The 15,684-nt window shown below is 56.8% G+C and overlaps 1 protein-coding gene across 2 annotated transcripts; it reads right to left on the reverse strand.

The window, feature by feature from the left end:
• Window positions 1-1,315: 1,315 nt before the first annotated feature.
• Window positions 1,316-15,210, reverse strand: Adamtsl4 (ADAMTS like 4). 2 transcript variants are annotated; one of them, XM_042682285.1, is made up of 19 exons: window positions 15,132-15,197; window positions 14,590-14,654; window positions 12,404-12,489; window positions 12,191-12,248; window positions 11,027-11,367; window positions 10,249-10,912; window positions 9,929-10,031; window positions 8,331-8,467; window positions 7,821-8,025; window positions 7,407-7,579; window positions 7,127-7,238; window positions 6,853-7,038; window positions 6,592-6,721; window positions 6,088-6,292; window positions 3,377-3,553; window positions 2,907-3,113; window positions 2,640-2,819; window positions 2,198-2,342; window positions 1,316-2,061 (listed from the first exon to the last, which is right to left on the reverse strand). In XM_042682285.1, the coding sequence occupies exons 3-19, from the start codon at window positions 12,418-12,420 to the stop codon at window positions 1,925-1,927; spliced, it is 3,177 nt and encodes a 1,058-aa protein (XP_042538219.1). In that variant the 5' UTR covers window positions 12,421-12,489; window positions 14,590-14,654; window positions 15,132-15,197; the 3' UTR covers window positions 1,316-1,924. The 2 variants fall into 2 exon arrangements, with proteins under 2 accessions (XP_042538219.1, XP_042538218.1); XM_042682284.1 differs by lacking the exon at window positions 14,590-14,654 and having other exon boundaries at window positions 15,132-15,210.
• Between the last annotated feature and the right edge of the window lie 474 nt (window positions 15,211-15,684).

Consider the following 15,684-nt stretch of genomic DNA (forward strand, 5'->3'; position numbering starts at 1 on the left):
CATTCTTCACCTGTGATTGGCTCGCAGGCTCAGGCAAACTCCAAACCTGCCCAGCAACAGCCTTGAGCACTTAGAGGCCAGAAGAAGAAGGGGAAGGGCCAGGAAAGTCAGCTGAATGGGGCCTCCGCCCAGCCCAGCCCAGCTTCCTGGAATCACTGGGCGGGCCTCCGTCCACAGCCCCTCCTCCTTCTACCTAGGCCTTGCCTTCAGCCTCCTGTTTCTACTTCCTGGCTCAGGCCCCATTTCTCTCATTTCCCCACCACTCTCTTTTTTGTCCCCCCCATCAGTTTCATTTTCTTCTCCCCGTGTTTCCTTTTACCGCCTCCCAGAAGTCTGTCCATTCTCAGCCACTTCCAGCCAGACAGACCCTGAGTCCTTCACAAGGTCCAAGTATGCTCAGAAAATAGTACGCGAGCTAAACTGTTTCTGCTGGTCATTATTAATGGCCCAGCCCATCTAGCCTAGAGGAGAGGGAGCCACGGGCGTGGCTGTCTCCTGTGTGTTGGGGTGGGGGTGGGGTGTCTGCTTCTGTTGCCCTGTTGTCCATCCTGAACTGAGAGACTCAGCCCTCAGAGCTGTAGGGGTCAGGGAGAAGCTGTTCCCTCTTAAACGGCCTCTCTAGCAAGTTATTTACCTTAAGTGAAGAACCGATGGGGGAGGGAGAGGAAGGAGGAGACTAGGGGTGAGACATCCCAGAAGAATGTATCTTTGGCAGAACATCCAGTACTGTGTTGGCCCCTCCCTTACCCGGTCCCAAGTCCAGTAGAGCCAGGCCTGGCTCCTCCTTCCCCGAGCCTTTTCCTTGAAGCAAGGGGGGTAGGGGGGAGGAGAAGTGACTTCCCCTTCCCCCTCCCCAGGAAAAGTTTAACAGGGAAATGGGTAATAGCACAAAACAGAGGAGAGGCTGAAGCTCAGAGCCAAAGAAGGAGAATAGGAAAAGGGACTCCTCAAAAAGCCAGCTGCTATCAACTCAGTCTGGAATTGGAAAGTACTACTAGATTCAAACACTTGACGGAAAACCCCCCAGAAACCCACCACCGGTCACTTCCCCAAACTGGAAGCTTCCCCAAGCTTCTAACTCCATACCTTAAATTGGGAGAAGCAGTGACCCCTCGTGGTCAACGAGCAACCTGCAGGGCTGGGGCTGGCCTGGATCCTGTGCTTCACGCAGGTTACCTCAGGTAGCCTGGACTCACTGCCCTTCTCCCCCACACTCCTCCCGGGCCTAGATGATCCCCTCCACCCGACATGCTGATCCCACATTGCTTAGGTAGTTTGGACGTCTGGGTTCTCATGAGGACAATGAGCATGTTTCTCATTTGTCACAATCAACTTTAATAAAAAATAAATTACTTCTGGGTTGGGAACCATTTTAGGAAGTGGGAGGAGCAGGGCTGAGCGAGGGTGTCTTATGCAACCTCTGCCCAGCGGGTCCCTGCTCTAAGAAAGGTAGGACTGGAAGTGGCCAGCTCCCATCCCTGGCTAGGGAGGGGGATATGGGGATGAGACAAAAGGTCAGCTTCAAAGACGTAGGGCCTGGACACAAGAAGTGAGGTTCAGGGCACAAAATCGGAAAGGATGGGGAGAACACACTCGAAGGATCTTGGATTAGAAAGGAGCTACAACCTTGCTTCACGAACAGCTTTGCAGACTCATTTCCCTACTTTAGGGAAAGTGATACACATAAATGAGGGCATACACCCATGCAGGCCAGTCACTTGGCGGGCATATGTGCACACACATCACCGCACCATAACCACGCTGTCAACCATGCTGTGGCCTCCAGGCTACTCTCACGTCACCTTGGAGGACATCCCCGGTGAGACTGGGACAGGCCAGAGAGCCAGGGGGTACAGAGTGGGCTGATGGATGGTTGACCAATGCTGGCATTGGAAACCACAAGGAGAGGGCCCCATGTCCCATTTCAGGCAGGCTCCAAGGAAGACCTCTCCAGGACATGGGCACAAGAACGGCAGCAGGTGGCTGTGTAGTAGGGGTAGACGCAGAGCCGAGCCTGTACCACCAGGGGGCAATGTGGAGAACTGTCCTTGCATTGATCATCTGGGGACAGAGGAAACCAGTGAGCGCAAGACACTTACAAGCCTCCCTCTGCCGGTGCTGCTGCCCGCTCCCACAGATCCTTATACGTTTCTGCCCATACTTCAGCTATTTGGGGTTGGGGAGAGGGACTCTTTACCAGGGCGTTGGCTGCAGGGTTGGCTATTGCAGGGTCGTTTCTTGGCAGGTCGTAAGTGAAGAGGGCATCGGACACTGAGAGTCTGGTTTGTGCTCAAGCACTGGACCTCCCTTGTCTGCACACCTCCCTGGCAGGAGCGAGAGCACTGTGGAGACATTTATCATATCAGCCTTTGATGGACCTGGGGCTCCTTTCCAGGCCACCACTTCCCTCTCTGAAAAGTAGTTGTAGGCTATTATCCAGGAACGATGTGAGCCGCCCAAAGGAGAGAGCCCACCAGTGCTCCCAAGTCCACAGGAAGTGGGACAATGATCCCTCAGGTCGGCTTGTCCTGGGATTCACAAAGGCTTGGAGGGGTGCAGCGAGAGAAGCTCTCCACCCCCCCCCCTTCCCCGCTTCCAGGAGGCCCAGGCTGAGCAGAGCAGGCAAGCCAGGCACTCACTGGACTCCAGGGTGTAGAAAACCATCGGTCTTGGCAGGCCTGGCCTTGACAGGACTGCAGGGCAGGGGGCCTGGGAAGGTGGGAACAGTTGCTAGGAGAAGTCACATTGAACTCAGCCCCCAGTTTGGACACACAGATGACATCTCGACGCTGAGTGCCAGAGCCACATTCTGAGGAGCACTGCGTAGGGAAGGGGAGAAGAGCAATCACACCCCCAATCATGATGTGGAATCCCGCTCCCATCCCCCTCCCAGATCCTTAGCTCACCTCACCCCAGGGCCCAGTGTACCAGCGCCGGGTCATTTCACAGGGGCCTAAGCTGCAGGCGCGCATGTCAGGGGGGCGGCTTCCTGGAGGACAGCTCTGCTCGCTGGCTCCCACTCCGGCTTCACCCTGGCCCTCCTTCACGCTGTCTCCACTCCCGAGGCAGACCACAGACCGGCGCTGGATCCCCGTTCCACACTCGGCTGAGCACTGTTGAAAAGTAGAGCTGCCTGTGAGAAGGGAAGCTGCTGGTGACCCGACAGGATGGGAGGCGAGGGGCTGAAGGGTCCCAGAAGGAGTGGAGGAATGTCCCCAGGGGGAACACAGCTTGGTGTCCAGGCCCAGGAACGTATCCTGGAGTCCTCAGTGTCAAGCACATTATGGGTACTCACTTACACACGTTGATTGAGCTGTGGAAGCCTGTAACAGGGCACCTTGGGTGTGAGACTCGGCTAAGGGTGTGTGGGGCCCACCTTGGCGCTCCAGTCGCTGTGGAACCACGCTGTGGCGCAGGGCCCCATGTCGCAGGCCTCTCTGCTGGGGGGCTGGGGCGGGCCTGAAGCACACTCCTGCTCGCTCACTTCATCCCCGTTGTTTCCAACACAGCGGACCTGCCGGCTCCTCTGGCCTCGACCACATCGAACAGAGCACTGAGGGGAAAGGGGGACCTGTTTCCATCGAGCCTTTGGTCCCAGTGGCTTTATGAAGAAGAAGCTGAGCACAAAACTCCAGGCCCCCAGTCCCTGGTTCAGTCTTTTATCTGACATGTATGGGGTGCCATATGAGATGTTGTTTAAAAAAAAAAAGGGGGGGGCTGGAAAGTGGTAGAGTGCTTGCCTTATATGCATGAGGCCCTGGGTTTGATTCCTCAGCACCACATAAGCAGAAAAAGTCAGAAGTGGTGCTGTGGCTCAAGTGGTAGAGTGCTAGCCTTGAGTAAAAGAGCTCAGGGACAGCACCTAGGCCCAGAGTTCAAGCCCCACAACTGACAAAAAAAAAAAAAAGTTTCAGGGCTGGAAAGGTGGCTCAGTGGTAGAGTGCTTGCTTAGCATATATGAAGCCCTGGGTTCGATTCCTCAGTACCACATAAACAGAAAAAGCCAGAAGAGACAATGTGACTCAAGTGGTAGAGTGCTAGCCTTGAGCAAAAGAAGCTCACCGACAGTACCCAGGATCTGAGCTCAAGGCCCAGGACTTGCAAAAAAAAAAAAGTTTCCGCTGGTGGCTCAAGCCTGTAATCCTAGCTAACCCAGTAGGTTGAGATCTGAGGACCTCGGTTTAAAGCCAGCCCAGCAGAAAAGGCTGTGAAACTCTTATCTCCAATAAACCACCAGAAAACCGGAAGTGATAATGTGGCTCAAGTGGTAGAGCGCTAGTCTTGAACTGAAGAGCTGAGGGACAGCGCCCAGGCCCAGAGTTCAAGCCCCAGAACCGAACAAACAAACAAAAAAAGTAATCTGGAAGATGGAAAACCACTGCTCTTTGCTGTTCTTTCCTGCTCCCTTTCCTCCTACTGGTACTGGGGCTTCAACTTAGGGTCTGGACGCCCTAAGCCCCTTAGCTTTTGCACTCAAGGCTAGCACTTTACCATTTGAACCATACCTCCACTTCTGTTTTTGTTTGTTTGCTGGAGATAAGAGTTTCACAAGCTGGGTGCTGGTGGTTCACATCTGTAATCCTAGCTACTCAGGAGCCTGAGATCTGAGGATCATGGTTTAAAGCCAGCCTTGTCAGCAAAGTCCATGAGACTTTTTTTTTTTTGGGGGGGGGGGGGGTCCGGTCATGGGGCCTGAACTCTGGGCCTGGGCACTGTCCCTCAGCTCTTCAGCTCAAGGCTAGCGCTCTACCACTTGAGCCACAGCACCACTTCCGGCTTTTTGCTTTTTGCTTATGTGGTGCTGGGGAATCGAACCCAGGTCCTCATGCATGCAAGGCAAGCGCTCTACCACTGAGCCACCTTCCCAGCCCCGAGACTTTTTTTTTTTGCCAGTCCTGGAGCTTGGACTCAGGGCCTGGGCACTGAGCTTCTTTTGCTCAAGCCTAGCTCTCTACCACTTGCTACCCCTGGCTTTTTCTGTTTATGTGGTACTGAGGAATTGAACTCAGGGTTTCGTGCATGCTAGGCAAGCACTCTGCCATCAAGCCATATCTTCAGCCCTCTATGAAACTCTTACCTCCAATTCACCCCCAGAAAACTGACAGTGGAGCCTAAGCAAAAGAGCTCAGGGACAGTACGTAGGCCCTGAGTTTAAGCCCCACAACCAATAACAAAAAGACTCATAGGCTTTCCTGCCAGATCAGCCTAAAACCTTACTTCTCAGATCTCAGCCTCCTGCCTGAGTAGCTAGGATTATAAGTCTGAATCACTGGTGCCAGGCTTTGCTGCTGCTCACTTCTTTGTGTGCACATGTGTGTGTGTGTGTGTGTGTGTGTGTGTGTGTGTGTGTGTGTGTGTCTGTGTGTGCTAGTCCTAGGACTTGACCTCAGGGCCTGGGCACTGAGCTTTATTTATTTATTTTTTTGTTAGTCATGGGGCTTGAACTGTGGGCCTGGACGCTGTCCCTTAGCCCATCAGCTCAAGTGGAGTGCTCTACCACTTAAGCCACAGTGCCACTTCTGGGTTTTGGTGGTTAATTGGAGATAAGAGTCTCATGGACTTTCTTGCCTGAGCTGGCTTTGAACTGTGATCCTCAGCCTCCTGAGTAACTAGGATTTTAGGTGTGAGCCACCAGCACCTGGCTTGAACTTTTTTTTTTTTGCCGGTCAAGGAGCCTGAACACTGGGCCTAGGCGCTGTCCTCAGCTCTTCAGCTCAAGGTTAGCCCTCTACCACTTGAGCCACAGCACTGCTTCCGGCTTTTTCTGCTTATGTGGTGCTGAGGAATGAAATTCAGGGCCTCATGCATGCAAGGCAATCACTCTACCACTGAGCCACCTTCCCAGCCCTTGAGCTTTTTTGCTTAAGGCTAATACACTACAAATTTGAGCCATAGCTTTACTTCCAGGGTTTTTGTTTTGTTTTGTTTTCGTGGTTAATTGGAGTCTCACAGACTTTTCCAGTCCAGACTAGCTTTGAACCACAATCCTCAGATTTCATCCTCCTGGGTAGCTAGGATGACAGGTGTTAGCCACCAGTGCTGAGCACTGCCCATATTAAGGGTCTTCCTCACCCACATGCTACTCACCTGGCTCCAGGGGGAGCCAACCTCCCAGTGGCCACAAAGGCGTAGCTGGCAAGACTGGGTGATGTTGGGCCGGGGGAGATGTGCACAGCGCTCAGGAGGCACCGAGGAGCCACCGCCCCCAAACTCCTGCCGGCAGTGCAGCTGGCGGTGCTGGGTGCCGGGGCCACAGGAGCGGCTACAGGATGTCCACTCGCCAGCCTCCCAGCTGTGGGTGTGGGAAAAGCAGGGGAAAGGGAGAAGAGGGAGAGAGGATGTCTCAAAGTGCGGGGCTGCTACATAGGGTGAAAGGAAAGTACACTGGGCTGAGGATCTTTTAGCATTTGTGGGAAACAAGATTTCCTTCCTGTCTATGCCATGCATGTCAACCAATCTAGTGTTGTCTCTCTGCAGCCCAGAGACATGGGGCTGGATGCAGAGTCCAGGTAAGAGCCTGTGGTCAGGGAGCAAGTCCAAGGCCAATTTTATGTTCCTAGTTTTCTAACCCTCTCTGTGAGCTATACTCACTATGGAGGGCATGGGGGGCCATGGCAGGGTTCAAATGAGGCTGGGGGCCTGGCACCCGCAGCACAGCTGTGTTCATCCAGTTCTTGTCCTGACTCACGGGAAACGCAGAGGTAAATGGCGCGCCAGACACCTGAAGAGAATGAGAGAGAATCCAGGGAAAGGCAGGGCGGCTCAGAATCGAGTTTCTATGGGGTCCTAGATCCCCGATCCAGGATGCGGACTGTGCAGAGTCAAGCTGACAGCATGGATGTGAGATCTCACCTTTGCCACAGGATACAGAGCACTCAGAGCGTCCTACTCGTTTCCAGTACCCGGCTGGAGACCCCGGGGCTGTCCTGAGATCAGGCGGGGCGGGCATCTGGGGAATCCGCACCTGCCGCTGAAGGGTACCTGGGCTCCGGGCTGGGCGGGGTGCTGATGCAGGGGGAGGCTCTTCCCTTAGCATCTCTGGGCAGGGGCATGGAGGGGGCAGCTCAGATGCCTCTCTACCACCTTGGAACCAGCTTCCGCCTCCCTTTCCTGGGATCAGCCTTACCAAGCTGAAGGTGGGGGATGGGGGGCTCTGTGGTGGGGCTCTGGAGGACTGGAGGAGGTGCAGAAATGACATACTGATATGAAACACCTGGATTGTCCTCCTGAAAGATCATCTGGAGAGAAGAGACGGTAAGGAGTGGGGGAGCGGGAGGGGAAGAGAACGATCCTAACACCTGCACTCTCTCCCACTTGACCCCCAAGCTTTGCTTTGAGTGGGAGAAGTCTCCTGAGCAGCCAGCTTCCTGCGAGGGGGGGGGATGCGCGGGGAGGAGCAGGCGTACATAGACATCCACAGGCTGGGTGGTTGGGCCTTCAGCTGACAGACTCTCCGCCTTGCCCTCCTCCCGAGGAGGCCGGTTATAGTGGAACACAGTCCCTCCAGCCGAGTAGGACCCTGGGGGATCCACAGCCCAGTTCCCATTGATGATGGAGCGGCCCCCAGGGCCTCGAAGTGCTGGGAGGAAGAGATCCAGAGATCCAGTGTTAGCCATTCTGTCTTCCTTCCCATTACCTCCTGAACAGAACCTAAGATAACCCTAAGCCACCTCATTTTCCTCTCCTCTCCACAAGCAAGGGAGAAGGCCGTCTACTTTGCCCTGTCTGAGTTTTTGGATATGCGGAATAAGGAGTGAGGAAGACAGAACCAAGAGACCCACCGAGGAACCATAGCCAGGGTCGGGGAGTGCAGGACTCACCAAGGTAGTTGGAGCTGGGCCGGAGCTGGGCAATTTGGAGTTGGGAGGCTCCAGCTGGAATCCACAGGATCTTCTGATAGCCCAGCGGGCCTCCCCGGTCAGTGAGGTTCCCCGAAATGAGGCGGCAAGTAGAATCGTCACCCCCACAGACTCCACAGCTATCCGGACGCCTGCCAGAGCCCAGGATCCCATCACAGCCAGGGCGCTGGGGAGAGTGAGTGAGGCTCAATACCACCTCACCCGCCCCATCCACTCGGGAGCTGAGGAGCTCACCGCCCATCTTGCCCTGTGTGCTACGAGAGCCGCGTCATTCCCAGCCAGGCTCAAGGAAGCATACATGCACTTGGCAGGACTCCATTGCAGGCCGCTCTCCCATCTGCCCAGCTTGGCTTGGCTTCCCCTTGGCTAGCTCAGTCTGTTGGGTGTTTCGTTGTTGGAATGATGAGTTAGACTGTGCGTGTGTGTGTGTGTGTGTGCATGTGTGTGCATGAACTCCCGGTCCTCCCTCACCAGACAGCGTCCGCCCACACAGATGTCAGGGGCTCCCGGCTGACACAGGGTCCCATCCTGGACCTTTTCGGTGTGACGCACGTAGAAGCGGAAGCCACGGGGGCGGCAGTTCAGTTCACAGCGTTGGGAACCTTGAACTGAGGGGCAAGGGACAAGGTGGTTATCTGGGGCTCCTGCAGTGTGTGTGTGGGGGGGTGGACGACTCTAGGAAAGGCCTCAGAGATTGACAGGAGCTTTGCCTGTTTTATTTGTTGTTGTTGCTGGTCATGGGGCTTGAACTCTGGGCCTGGGCGCTGTCCCTCAGCTCTTCAGCTCAAGGCTAGCGCTCTACTACTTGAGCCACAGCGCCACTTCCAGCTTTTTCTGCTTATGTGGTGCTGAGGAATCAAACCCAGGGCCTCATGCATGCAAGGCAAGCACTCAACAACTGACCACCTTCCCAGCCTCAACGTGACAATTTCTTACACTGACAGGCTGATCCATCACAGAGATTACTGAGCCCAAGATTTTTTTTTTTTTTGTCGGTCATGGGGCACTGTCCCTACGCTTTTTCCACTCAAGGCTAGTGCTCTACCACTTGAGCCACAATGCCACTTCTGGTATGCTGGCAGTTAACTGGAGATAAGAGTCTCATGGGGCTGGGAAGGTGGCTCAGTGGTAGAGTGCTTGCCTCGCATGCATGAGGTCCTGGGTTCGATTCCTCAGCACCACATAAGCAGAAAAGGCTGGAAGTGGCACTGTGGCTCAAGTGGTAGAGTGCTAGCCTTGAGCTGAAGAGCTGAGGGACAGCGCCCAGGCCCAGAGGTCAGGACCCACGACTGACAAAATAAAAAAAAAGAGTCTCATGGATTTCATGTGCAGACTGGCTTCAAACCACAATCCTCAGATCTTAGCTTCCTGAGTAGCTAGAATTATAGGCATGAGCCACCCATGCACTGACCAAGATTTTTTTTCCGGTTGGGTTTGTTGTTGCTGTTTTGAGACACAGACTGGCTATATAGCCCAGGCCAGTGCTTCCTAGACATCTTCCCAGAGGAATTCTGCCAGAAAGCATCTCTGGACAGCTCCTCCCCAACATGACCTCTGTGCTGACTTGTCTATCACTATCTGACAGCTCAAAGGCCCAGGCGGAGACCTCTACCCCCCTTTTCAGGCCTGTGCTAATTCTGGCCCAGACTAGGGAATAAGAAACAAAGTATGAGCCAGGCACTACTGCTCACTCCTGTAATCCTATCTACTCAGGAGGCTGAGATTTGAGAACTGAGGTTCAAAGCCAGCCTGGGCAGGAAAGTCCAGGAGACTCTTATCTCTAATCTGCAAAAAGCTGGAACTGGAAGTGTGGTTCAAATTGTAAGTGCCAGCCTTGAGTTCCATCCTCAGTACTGGCAAAAAGAGAAAGGAAAAAAGGAAGAAAGAAAAAGGGGGGGGGGGCAGGAAGGAAGGAAGGAAGGGAAAAAAGAGAGAGAAAGAGAAGGGGTGTAATGGGAAAGAACTGGAAACTTCCAGGACTGAGAATGAGCAAGTGTCTCCCTTGCTTCTCCATGGTGCCCAATCCCGAGCCACCCCTGCAGAGAAGAGCGAGGGGCTAGAAACCTCACCTTCAGTGAAGGGTTCCCATTGGTACAGCTGGCCCATGAATTCCTGGGAGTCAAAGGCTGCACACTGTAGAGCCCGGGGGTCTGGCTGGTCAGGGGGGCAGAGCTGAAGAGGATAGACAACAGGAGTCAGAGCGAGGGAGGAAAGTTAGAGTATAGGCCAGGACTAGGTTAAGGGGAGAGTTAGCTCCATAGAAGAGCTCTGAGATCCTCTGATGCCAGGACCCTGCTCCCTCAGGTCCTGGTCAGATAAAAATGCAGCTGGGGGCAGGGAGCAGGGCTGAAGTGTGGGCTTGGGAGAGGAGGCCCAGGGAAGAACTCACCGCTTGGCTGCAGGCTCTCAGCTGCTCGCTCTCCCCAGAGCATCTTGGGACAGGGCTACTGGGAGCAAAGAGGCTCCAGAGGGAGCTGGAGTCGGGGCCAGAACTCAGCAGAGGCAACCACCCATGTGGGTGGCGAGGGGCAGGCTCCACCACAGACCCACGAGGATGACCACTTGGTCTCCAGGGCCCTTGGCCCTGCTGGCCTTGGCTCCGAGGGACAGAGCGAAAAGGGTCAGTGCGTGTCCTTACTACCTGGGGACTGGCCCTGCCCCGGGAACTTGGCACTCTTGGCTGAAGGGAGCTACTTTCTCCAGAGGAAGAGTTAGGCAAGGGCAGGCCCGTGCTAAAGGCCTGGGCTTTGGGCTGGGGCTGTGTGGGGACAGGGCTGGACCTGGGCGGCACCTGGGTCACAATCATTTCAGGCTGTGGGGGCTCTGCTGGGGGGTATGTAGGAGGGAGCTGGGTTTGGGGGTGGGGGCTTGTAGAGGACAGGTGTTCTCCTGGAGTCCGGGATGGAAGGGTCCCTGGGCCTCTGGAGGAGGACTCGGGGGGCGCAAGCCGGGGGGGCCTCTGAGGGTGCCTGCGGCTTCGATGCAATGGCAAGGCAAAGGGCACTTTCCCATAACCAAACATTCCTGGCTTGATGGGATCTCGAACTCGGGACCTGAGAAGGTGTGGCAGACATGGGGAAGGGGTCACAGTTCTGGCCACCTCTGGCCCTGCCTCTCCAGTCAACTTCCTGGCACCAAAGATCATCACCCTCCCCTCCCAGCCTCACCTCCGGCTTCCTTGCATCTCCGGGGTCTCCTCTCTCCCTGGCTGGGAAGCAGGACCTCGAAGTGGGCCACCCCTTCCCCGGGGCTGCGGCCTATAAAGGGGGTGGCTTTCTCTGGAAGCCTGGGCTCCGGGACGCTGACCCCGTGGGCGGAGGGCTTCTGGATGTCTTGGGGGTCGGGGAGGTAAAGGCAGGCCTGGGCGAAGTTGACATGTCCGGCTTCTGCGTTGTACCCCTAACCCACAGGGCTGGGAGCAAGAGGCCCACTGGTCCCAGGGCCCCCAGACCCCTTCAGGGACCCGGCCCTCCTCTGGAGGAGTCTGAACAGAGTGTCCAGACAACACCTACCGAGAGACAAAGGCCAGAGAATTACAGTGATATGGGGGCAGGGGTGGGCCACCATACAGAGGATCTGTCTAGTCCATGGCTCAGAGTTTTTCCTGGATCAAGGTCACATTTGGTAGCAGAGGGAGGACTCAGAACTTGGCCTCTTTTCTTGTTTGGTACCAGTCCTGGGGCTTGAACTCAGGGTCTGGGTGCTGTTTCTGAGCTTTTTGTGCTCAGGACTAGCACTCTACCACTTTGAACCACAGCTCTATTCCTAGCTTTTTTGGTGATTTATTAGAGATAAGAGTCTCATAGCCGGGTGCTGGTGGCTCACGCCTGTAATCTTAGTTACTCAGGAGGCTGAGATCTGAGGATCACGGTTCAAAGCCAGCCCGGGCAGGAAAGACTGTGAGACTCCTATCTCCAATAAACCACCAGAAAACCGGGAGTGGCGCTGTAGCTCAAGTGGTAGAGCGCTCGCCTTGAGCTGAAGAGCTGAGGGACAGCGCCCAGGCCCAGAGTTCAAGCCCCACGACCGACAAAAAAATAAATAAATAAAAAAATAAAAAGAGTCTCATAGACTTTCCTGGCCAGGCTGGCTTTGAACTGAGATCCTCTGATCTCAGCCTCCTGAATAGCTAGGATTACAGGCATGAGCCACCAGCACCTGGCAAAGCCTTCTTGGTGAGCTGGCAGAGGCTGGCTGAGCCCAATGTGAGTAGATGGGGCTCTGCAGCTGTGAGAAACGGGGGAGGGGAACCTGAGGATGCCAACTGGAGGTTGGGGGAGGGGGCCGAGGATGCCAGCAGGTCGGCAGCTGCTCCCTTGGCCTGTGCTCACCTCCTGATCCAGGCAGAGCTGAGGGAGGCACAGAAGCAGCATCACACACAGCCTGGGGCTGCAAACCAAAGCCAGAAGTGAGCGGACACCCTGCCCCGCCCCCAGCTGCTCCCCACATCCTGGCTGCCAACTTCTCAGAAAGCAGAAGTTCCTTGCCAGGCCCCGCCCACCAGAGACAGAACCATCCCTCTACCCTTGCAGCCCCCGTCTTACCTGCCCCCCACCTCCATCGCTCTGGCCTCGATTGCCTGCCCTGGCCAGGGACGCACTAATCAAGCATCTGGATGAGAAGGCTGCTCCTGCAGGGACAAAGCCTGGTGGTTACCTTCGGGGAAAGTGGGGTGACTGAGAGAGGCTTCCTCACAAAGACAGCTCTGCCAGGGGCGGGGAGGAATGCTGCTTTTGTCATCTGCTGAGGCTGGAGGGTGGGGGTCTGACCTCAGCCTCCCAATGCACAGCTCAGTCCCCTCCCCTTGGCCTGCTAGGGACTTCATAGCAACTTGCTCAGTCTCAAGGAGGGGCTGTGTGCAGGCCAGGTCAGGAATGCAAGCAGGTGCTTTCTTGAGGTTTTCATCTGGTTCCGATTCTTACCCTCTCAGAACACCCTGAAAAGCTGAAGAGGAGTGAGGAGACGCCAAACACCCTCTCTGGGGAGCCAACAAGAAGCCCTGGGGCTTTTTTGAAGTAGGCTGTTTCCCCATCCTCCATTTCCTCCTTCCCTCCTGACCCTTTCTCCCTTCTTAGGTATGCTCCTTGGGAACCAGCAAGCCGGCACATCTTGGCCTGACATGGCCTCAGATGCTTTTTGGCCTAGAGATAAACTGAGTAAGTTGATGGCTCCATCTCTCAGAGGACAAGAGGGAAGGTGGCTCAGTGGTAGAGTGCTTGCCTCACATGCATGAGGCCCTGGGTTCGATTCCTCAGCACCACATAAACAGAAAAGGCCGGAAGTGGCACTCAGTGGCTCCAGTGGTAGAGCGCTAGCTTTGAGCTGAAGAGCTCAGGGACAATGCCCAGGCCTAGAGTTCAAGCCCCACGACCGACAACAAGGAAAAAAAGACAAGGGTGATTCACTGTCCCCCTGGGTGCCAGCACCCATCAAGAACTGGTCAATGGGTGCCTATTTCATGCACAACTATTTACAGCTATTTTTTTCTCTTCATTCTTTTCCTTTCTCCCTTCCATCTTCCCTCTCTTCCTTCCTTCTTTCCTTCTTCCTTTCCTCCCTCTTTCTCTCTCTCCTTCCTTCTGTTCTTTCCTCTTCTTTCTTTCCCCCTGATTGGAGAAACCTCAGGAGGAGAGCAACTCCTAGCTTCTGGGGCCATTCCTTGTCTTGTCCCGTGCTGGAGCATAATGGGAAGTCCATCCTGAAGTCTAGCTTTGAACACTGGGGAGGTGGGACTTGGAATCCTCCCCCAGGCTCACCATCTGACTCTCAGCAGCCCCTCTTCTCCAGCCCCTCCTTCTTAGTTCTTTCATCCTCCTCTTTGAGCCCTCCCCACCCCCACTCCTCATCCAGGCTTAGTTCTGCTTTCCAGGAAAAAAAAAAAAGCCCTGTTTCTGTTGGATCTGAGTGGTACCGCGGCCAGGAGAGGAATCCAGGGAGTGCTGGCTAGGTGGCGGCTCTAGGGCAGGAAGCAGCAGAGGGAAGGCTAGGAATGCGGGTGGCAACACACTGCCCACTCCGCGCCCCAGGACCCCAGGACTTTGGAATTTGAGAGAGGGATCAAAGCAATTGGGCAGAGTCATCTCGGCTGCTTGGGTTTGGGAAGGGGGTTAAGGATGGCCTCTCCTTTCCAGAGGTCATGGAGGTCAGCAACCCCACCCTGATAGAAGGGGGTGAAGCTGAGGGGAGGACCCACATTCTACCCCAGCCTTCAGCCCTCTGCCGGACTGGAGGCTGGGGGGAAGGAGAGCTTGTTCTTTCTGGGATTGGGCTCTGTCTCTACCCCTTGCTTCTCCTGCCACCCCAGGTCGAGTCCTGCGGCCTGCCCGGGGTCTACCCAGTACATCTAATCCTGTCCTGAGCTGGGTTTGGCTTTGGCAGATCCCTGGAGAAGTGAGGGGTGGGGGTGACGTGAGCTCCCGGGGCCCCGGCCAGGCCTGGCGCCCTCTCTGGAAAAGTCCCACCCTATCCTCCCCTGCACAGCTGGGCAGGGGGCCGATACCCCTCTCTGTGGAGACAGACACAGATCTGTACTTTCTCCCGTCCTGTACCCCTCATCTGGTGTCTTTTGGTGCCCAGGGTGAGGAAAAGAGAGGTCAGAAAGGATCGCTCCGTTATCGGCTGCACCCGGCCACACCTCCCCAGCCCGGCGAGCGATCACCGGTCACCGATCGGGACCTGGGCACCGTCCCCCCCCCCCCCCCCCCGCCCCGTCCCTTCCCCAGGGACTCACCTCTAGGAAATGGGTCGCTGCTGGGCAGGGGGAGGGGAGGGAGGGCTGGGGGTGGAGTCCCCGTCCTGGGAGAGAATTCGTTGGTGTTCACGGAGCTCTCCGCTCCAGGGTCCTGGAGGACATCCTAACAGGTGTCTCTCTTTTTCGTCAATCTACCCCCCCTGCCCGCCCCCCTGCCATCGGGCCGAGCTGTAGCAAGGACACTCACCCGCATCCCTGCCGGCCACCCCGCCCTCAGTTCCAGGGGGGCCGGGGCCGGAGGGCGGGAGGCGCCGGCGCGTGCGGGGTGGTCTTGGTTATGTTACCCAACTTTATTATGTGACTTAGCAGGAATTCCTGGCTCATTCCCCCGCCCGGGTGAGGGGACCAGAGTTCCAGGGGATCAGACCCCCCCCCCCTTTCCCAGGAATTCAAACCCCGGGGCTGGATGTTCTTAGGAGATCATCAGCGCCGGGGCCGGGGTCGAATCCGGGGCGCGGGCGGGGCGCGCAGGGCAGGGGCGGGCAGGGGCGGCGGCGGGGGTCGGGGCTGGGGTCGTCTACCTGCAGTGCGCGCCCCCGGCGGCCCGCGGACCGGTCTGCGCCCGGGCGCTCTCTCCAGGCAGGCTGGCTCGGCGGCGGCCACTCGGGGCCCGGAGCCCCGCTCGGGACGCGGCCACCTCCGGCCGCGGCTCCGCCCCCGCGCCCGCCTCCAGCCCCGCCGCGCCCCGCCCGCCGCCCGCCACGCGCCCCGGGGCCCCGGACTCCACAGCCCCCGCCCACCAGGCCACCCATCCCGGGGCTGCGGGAGGCGGACGTCCCCTCCCCCCCCAACCGACAGCTACGGGCCCCGACCGGCTGGGACAGTCGTCGTGCGCCAGGCACTGTCCCTGCGCCCGGGCTGGGGCGCCTGGGACTCCGGATTGAAGCTGGCGGCGCCTGCGCCTGAGGGACCTGGGCGATCCCTGGACCCCAGAGCGGGGTTCGACTCTCTGGATGGAGTTGACCCCAGGTGACCGCAGATCCCGGGCGCTCGAGGCTCCCGGTCCTCCACGCAGCCTCCCCTGCTCCCCGGTTCACCTCTGCTTCTCCTAGGTCGGGCAGCGAGCCGCGGACC

Source organism: Dipodomys spectabilis, unplaced genomic scaffold, assembly GCF_019054845.1.
Source record: "Dipodomys spectabilis isolate Male_0828 unplaced genomic scaffold, ASM1905484v1 ptg000069l, whole genome shotgun sequence".
NCBI lineage: Eukaryota > Metazoa > Chordata > Mammalia > Rodentia > Heteromyidae > Dipodomys > Dipodomys spectabilis.

Bases quoted from the DNA above. Each gene is read 5' to 3' on its own strand.
- Adamtsl4 (XM_042682284.1), bottom strand. The intron at 7,239-7,406 runs GTACGCCTGCTC...TCTTCTCTCCAG, and splicing joins CCCAGCCTGTGGATGTCTAT to ATGATCTTTCAGGAGGACAA. The intron at 2,343-2,639 runs GTGAGTGCCTGG...ATGTCTCCACAG, and splicing joins TTTCTACACCCTGGAGTCCA to TGCTCTCGCTCCTGCCAGGG.